The sequence below is a fragment of the Drosophila arizonae genome, chromosome 2, assembly GCF_054131065.1.
Source record: "Drosophila arizonae isolate 15081-1271.41 chromosome 2, UAZ_ARI_1.0, whole genome shotgun sequence".
Lineage (NCBI taxonomy): Eukaryota > Metazoa > Arthropoda > Insecta > Diptera > Drosophilidae > Drosophila > Drosophila arizonae.
In genome coordinates, this window is record NC_142922.1 from 31,623,719 (window position 1) to 31,631,256 (window position 7,538).

Consider the following 7,538-nt stretch of genomic DNA (forward strand, 5'->3'; position numbering starts at 1 on the left):
GTTGAATTATTATATACAAATTTAAAGTTCTTCTCCCTTTCAATTTATAGCATTTTAATTTATTTTGTATATGGGTAATTTGACTTAAAGGTTTGACACTATTATGAATATATATATAAAATGTGTATATAGTGAGAGTCTCAATCTCAATTATACATTTTAGTTTGATAATGTTTTTTTTTTTCAGTTGTACCAAATTGTTTTATTCCTAAAAATTATTAGGTTTCGATCAATTTAAGGTTTAAATAGACTTTAGACATTCCATTATTTCTCGAGAATAAATTACAATACAGTAAAAGTTAGGTATTTAAGCTTGAAGCACAAAGATGAATCTCACTTTTGTATAATTTTAAATATCTGTGCATCACAATTTAATATTTCTGTGGATTACTCAAAGTACAAAAACAGATTTCTTATTGTCATTACGAAATTATGAAATTTCTGTAACTTAATTATGCTGAAGCCTTAAGTTTAATATTTCAGAGCTCAGTCTCTCCCATTTTATTCGATTTGGATGCTCCCATTTATAAAAAACTCAAAATTTTTGTTAAACGTTTTTAATTCCTCTTAGATGTTTCAAGTAAATGCTTACCTACACATATGTATAATATGCAGGTGTTTCTCTCTTGACAGCTCCTGTGGGCCACAGCAATTGGCGGCACGTCGGCAAAGAGCTGGAGCCCCGGCTTCAGGCGACTTAAAGACAACTTAATCTTAACGCTCGGATCTGGATTGAAAAATGGCTTGATGTGGCGTTAAAAAGATTTGGACGCATTAAATGCTACCGTTTATCTCGCAAAAAGCCAACACACACACTCACACACACTCACACACACTCGCACACACTTGAGTCGACGCGTCGACTGCTAGGTATTTGGGGGCACATACACATATACACATACACACACGTGTGCTGCATGCGGCTACAAAGGGCGCCGTTGTTGCCTGTGGCAGTGTTTGCTTAATACGCTTCAACTTCTTTACCCATAAGCCAAAACGCAGGATCATTCACGCACAGGGGCTTTATAGAGGCCACGTGGGCATGTCAAAGGCACGTGCAATGCAGTATAAACAATATCAGACACACACACACATACACTCACACGCACACAGCAACACACACATCTGTTTTATGTATGGATGCTGGACTAGCCGGCGGCATTTCATTTTCCACACACACATTGTTCTGCCCATTGGCCCTGCTGCCTGCCAGTGCAAAATATTTTCCTATTTTCCTCTCTCTCTCTCTCTCTCTCTCTCTCGCCTCTCTCTTTCTGCGTTGTCGTTTTTTTGTCTTGCCAAACGCCGTCACAAGCGGCACCACTAATGCACACATAAGCGCACACCACACGACCACCACGAGGCGTATACACAATGTCAAAAACTATCGATGGCGAATTTACGCCTTGTTGTTGGCATCGATTCTCGTTTCAAGTTTCTTGTTGTTCCTGTTGCTGTTGTTTGTCTTGTTGTTGGCGCATTAGTTCTTGCACTCACGCCCTGGCTTATTGGTTGTAAATATACCCTGTAATGGAGCACGAGATCTGCTTGGCAATCATAAACTAAACTAATATTGATTAGCTTTTGCTTTTTATTCACTGTATGAAGTATGAATATGAATCAGTCAGATAGAATTATATAGAACAAATATTTTTATAATCTAAATATTAGAATAAACAAGAAGTGATTAGAGGGAACAGCTATGTACATCTAACGATACTTATACATATTTTATTGGCTAAGAGCCTGTCGATAGTTGGCGGGCTTGCGATGATCGTGTATATCTTAAGCAGGAGAAGAAGATCGAGACAATAATTTTAAGTAGAAAGCGATGAAGTTCAGAAGCAGAACTACACAATTTTAAAATATCCAGAGTCTTATCTTGTAAGTCGTAAAAGTAAAATAAATAGATTTCACAATATAAAAACAAATAGAGGAAATAAAATAATTTTGAAAGCTGGTTAAAATTTTTCATGTATTATGAGAAAATATTTAAATTGATATGATAAAAAAAAAAAAAAAAAAAAAAAAAAAACATGATATAATATGATTCGTATTATATTGTTTACGTATGTATATCGTAAATTCCTAATACCTCAAAAGTTATTCATAAACCTAGTCAAATATATATTGATGTTGCATATTTACCCACCCACCTAGTATACCCATTTTTATATGGAGGGCAAATTTGAGGTCGTGTATATGTAACATATTTGTGCTTACATATTTTTTCGTTGGCCCCTTCTATCGCATATTTCACTACATTTTCATTTTAGCGCGTACTAAATACATATATACTCGAGCACACACACACACAGTCGCATTCGGAAACACACACGTGCATGCGAGAGCACGCACACAATGGCGCATTTCCTGTTTCCGCTTGTTGCAGAGTCGCAATCGCCATCGCCGTTCTCGTCGCATGAGCCATGGGTCAGGGGCAGTTCGGGGAAATTTGCATAAATTTTACGTACTTTTCGCACAGAAGGCAAATTGCATTTTCAGCACAACACGTACTCCATTCAACTTACAGACACACACACATACATCCACACTCTCCCATACAAACACACCCACATACATAATCGTAGTTTTTGCTACTCCAACAAAGGTAGGCCGCGTGTCGTCGCTTGCTTTTCCCTGTCTCCCACGGCTGCTCTCTATGTACATATAAATATACCCACATATACATACATATATACATCTATATATGTATATATTTATGTGTGTGCGTGTTGGTTTAAGGCATGCAAATGTTACGAAAATTGCTTTTTACTTTCCATGTATGTGAATGAGTTTACCCACACCCACGCACACACACTCATACACACTCATACACACACATACTTATGGACAAAGTTCGAGGACTGGCCCCCATAGCATAAATCGAGCCGGAGTACCTGGACAGAGACACACACAAACACACATGCACACACAAACACATAAAGCTAGTTAAGTGTTTACCTTCAAGTTGTTACTACCGAATTACCTTTTATTGTCATTTTGTTGCCCACTCCTTTCCACACACAATGGCAAACAACTTGACAAAACGAAATCAAATTTTGAATAAATAAATAAATCATATTCTAAAACTTTTGGATTTGTACGCGCAAAAGTCATAATTTATTGCTTTATGGGCTATTATTGATTTTATTATTTATTTTTTGTGTCCCACTTTGGGATTTGAATTTTTCAATTAAACTGCGAAAAATGTAAAATAAAAATATAATAAAATATGTGTAAAATGTCCACGGAAACCCCATGAAAATCCAATGAAATATTTGTAGTTAAACTTCGGCAAATTCGATCGAATTTAAATGAAAATCCGTAGATTTGGAAAATTAAAAACAAAATATATATGTAAATATTTATATTTTTAATTTAATGTTTTTGTATGGCACTTGATATTAATATGTTGCTTATATTAAATATATAGAACAATAAATGAGTAACATATATATTATTAAACATATTAATATTATATTATTATTCATTATATTATTAATATGTTATATATTTTATTAAATATATGTATATTTTAAATAAATAAGAAGAGAAGAAGAAATTTGAAAAGCAAAAACTGAATAATTGATCCGATGGATTTCTGATCTGAAGAAAGCTATTGTTTGCTAGTGAGCCAAAATATCGCAAGTCACGTTCATAGTGACTGATAAAAAGAGGTCATATGGAGTAGAAATGAATAGATCATTTCAATTGTGGTATTATAAGATTCAATTAAATCTGTTTGTTCCAGAAAAAAAAAGATAATAATAATAATACCAATAATATTTATTTTGTTTGAATAGTCCAATCTAATCCAGAAAATTTAAACTTAGTTTTATTTTATATAGTTTAATGAATTTAAACACATTAATATATATTACACTGCACAAAATTATGTCAGATGGTATTTAACGACGATTTTAAATCATAAAAACTGGAATTTTGTATCAGCTCTAGATTGAAAAATATACCACATGTGAAAAACTGCATCACATTTAATTATTATTTATTTTTATACATTTTATACATTTTTATACATTTTTTTTTTTAGACAAAGGGTTAGAGTTGAACTAATTTTAAATCATTTAATTTTAATTATATCATATGATATTTCAGTACGTTATTAAATAAGAAAAAAGTCTCAATTATTACAGTTATAAATTGTGACGAAGAATAGTCACAACATTCTCCTAAGACGCATCTTGTTCATTTGCTATTGATATATACATATGTATGTATATGTCGCAAGAAGCAGTTGACTTGTGTTCTTTGGTTATTCTTATAAGCCGCAAACATTTCAATTGCTGCCACTGTAGCTAATCTTACACGCGTTCGCCCGTTTGCCCGCCTCACGCCTGCTTCTTGATGTGCTGGCAGCCTGTTAAATGATGTGTTGTTAGCCAATTTGGGGGAAATCCTTTTTTGTTAGACTTGTGAAACAACACGAGTTTAAATGATTTATTTTATTACAACCTTAAAGCGTTTAATTACTCCAAAGCAGAGTCTGAGCGCTGAGACACCAGTCGAGAGTCGAGACTCGAGAGTTGAGCCAACTGCTGGCAGTTTATTTTTAAGTGTTTTTTCTTCATTCTCGTTTTTGGTTTTTGGGCATGTGTCCTGGCTGGCTTCTCTGTTATGCATGCAAAATGTTAAATGCAATGTCAGGCGCCAAAAACGTGCTCAAATAATATTCTGCATATACCGAAAATAAAAACAAAGTGCTCTAATGGCTGAATTTTAAAATGTATGAGCCTCGCCCCCCTCTTGCCATCCTCCTGCCTCTCCTTGTATGTATGTGTGTGTGTGTGTGTTTGCATTTGATCCAGTACATTTATATTTGTGTTTTCGTTTCTATTTTGTGGGCTGCTGAAGTTCGTTTCTCTGAGATTTTAATATGTATGAGTTAGAAGATGAAACAGTTATGGCAAACACACACACACACGCACACAGGCAGAGTCACAGATAGTCATATATGTGTATGTGTGTAGCATATTCATGCAGAGCGCTTCGAGCTCGCATTCGTTTTTCTTTACTTTTTGGCCAGAGCCCTTCAATAATTTCCTTGACTTACCCAGCTTTGGCCAGGGTGTCTGTCGCGTTGTCGTATCGTTTGGCGTGCTCTGCAAATTCGTAAGGACTCTGCCAGGGACCAGTTTGACTAATGTAACTTACGTGTAGAACATATTCAACTACCAAGCTCGGCGACGCGTGCCCGTTGGCCCGGCTTGTCTCCTAATAATGCAAAACATTTGTATGGCAAAAATGTTGCGAGCACCAGACAGGGACTTCATTTTATATAGCACTCACACACACACACAGAGAGTGAGAGAGAGAGAGACAGGGCAGAAAGAGAAAGAGATGCTGTGCTATCAAATGTAGCATCTTTTTTGCGGCTCGTTGAGTTGGCTCGCTGCCATTTGTTTTATGTAGCTTACTCAATTTATGAATACCCCGATCCACACTCAAAACTTGTGGCTGCATTTAATGAGTGACTCCAAATTTAAAGACAACAAATTTTATAAAAATTTGAACAAGTGACATTTCCGGCTAATGCTGAATGCATAGCTCACACTCTAATGTGAAATTTATAGTGTCACGATTTTAAGTGTGCCCACAGTCTTGGCCATATACGTAGCTTATCCGTAAATCAATTAAGTGTATATTAATATTCAAATTGTCAATCATAGAAACTAGCCCTTTTAATTACACGTAAAATCATCTCTGACTATTTATATGTAAATAAATAAACATAAATCATATATGGAAAAATCTTTACGAATTATATAATTTATATATTTTTGCTTATATAGCATAGCCTTCATTTTATGACCACTTCGAATACTGTAAATCAGTGCAGAGTTATTCAGCTACTAACCCAAAATATTGGTACTCAAGTGTATGGCAGTGTTTAAACGTCAGGGTTTTATTTATTCATAACAATTTATTTATTTATAGACTAGTATAAGGGTCTATCAACGATTTGTAAAAAACTCGAGCAGCAAAGCCATTTGACTAAGAGAATACAAATATTCCTTATTTATGTCTTGAATATTGGCAAATTGCCACTAGATTATGTATAGGCATATGTATATGGAGATATTTACGTTTAATGTGAAACCTTCAAACCCGCTTTACAATCGCTCATTTTATGCGCAAGGCTAATGAGAGACGTCAACAATGCCAAACTTTAAGCCGGTTGATTATTATTTCCTGATGACTGAATGAAAAATGAGAATCTATGCGATCTGCTGCCGGTCCGCCATTTAAGCCACAGCCGACAATTGACATCCGCATCGCTGGAGCATTGCTGAGCAGAGATTGAAAACATTGCCATTGTGTTCTAATTTCGACGGGTGTCTGTTTGTTCTGGCACTTAAGCCGCAAACGGGTTGACGCCCGTGCTATAAAAGCCCGGCGTTGATTGCCAAACAGCAACAGTCGCTCACAAGCGGACAAGTCAACAAACACCAGCGAGAAGCCCAAACAAAAAACAAATCAAATCAATATGAAATTCCTCATCTGTTTGGCTCTGTGCATCGCCAGCGCCCAGGCTGGCTTACTGGCCGCACCCGTGACCAGATATGCGGCCGTGGCTCCCATCGCCACCTACTCGGCTGTGGCTCCCATTGCCACCTACTCGGCTGTGGCGCCCATTCGATTCTCCACCTATGCTGCCGTCGCGCCTCTCTACAGGACACCTGTGACCACCTACGGCGTCGCACCTGCCGCAGTCTATGCCAGTCCGCTCTGGAAAAAGTAGTCACTGCTTGATGGTAATATACGGCCTGATCCTTGGATTACTTGAGAAATAAAATACATAAATAAAAATACCATAAATCGTGTCTTGGTCCTTGCTTTCGAGCATTTGGGTTAGCGTGTCTATTCCCGCTTCTTAACTCAATTGATGCTAGCTTACTGTAGTTGAGCTCTACTGAGAATATTTACAAAGTGGTATATTAGCTTTTTGCTCTCCAATCGACCTCAATTTGAAATAATATTAATCGGGATTTCCGTTATGGAAATTGAATGCTCCATAATTCTAATAAAATTTAGTATTTTTTCATAGATTTTCGATAATAATTAGAAGCGTTTCTGGTATAGTATTGTAATATATTAATACTTGGAAAATTTATATAATAAAAATTTTTTAAGATTCAGGAAGAATTTAGGATATTTTCTAGTCGAGAATTCCTGACAGATACGCTCTTGCGCTTATATTCTCTATGTATCCTAACGTTTCTCTTGTTGTTTCCGTTTCCGTACATAAGTTAACAACCCTACACACACACACTCACACTCACACACGTGGACACAGACAAACACACATGCACGTGGATGCCTTAATAACTGTGTGGGATATACCAGCCATGTTATTCCTTGCGTTTTACGTGCTCATTATCTGCGCTTCCGAATAATTAGATTCAATTACCCACTCGACTGTCTTTGTCTTTCATTGTCAGCAAAGGCAGCCACGCCTCCTCGTTCCTTGGCAGTAAAATATGTTCGCCTCGTCAGAGCCTTATGCACACGTATTC

General features: G+C 36.3%; 1 protein-coding gene and 1 long non-coding RNA gene across 2 annotated transcripts; one reads left to right on the forward strand and one right to left on the reverse strand.

Moving 5' to 3' along the window:
* Nucleotides 1–4,074: 4,074 nt before the first annotated feature.
* Nucleotides 4,075–5,526, reverse strand: LOC149270900 (uncharacterized). Its single transcript, XR_016271676.1, has 2 exons — nt 5,439–5,526; nt 4,075–4,695 (listed from the first exon to the last, which is right to left on the reverse strand). It is a non-coding gene; the product is annotated as an uncharacterized LOC149270900 (long non-coding RNA).
* Nucleotides 5,527–6,448: 922 nt separating this feature from the next.
* On the forward strand, nt 6,449–6,840 carry LOC108608727 (uncharacterized). The gene has a single exon (XM_018000251.2). It carries the CDS (start codon nt 6,509–6,511, stop codon nt 6,761–6,763), a length of 255 nt encoding a protein of 84 aa, XP_017855740.1. The 5' UTR covers nt 6,449–6,508; the 3' UTR covers nt 6,764–6,840.
* The last annotated feature ends 698 nt before the right edge of the window (nt 6,841–7,538 follow it).

What these genes read in the sequence shown, in the direction of transcription:
- LOC108608727 (XM_018000251.2), top strand. Translation starts at nt 6,509, where the DNA reads ATGAAATTCCTCATCTGTTTGGCTCTGTGCATCGCCAGCGCCCAGGCT.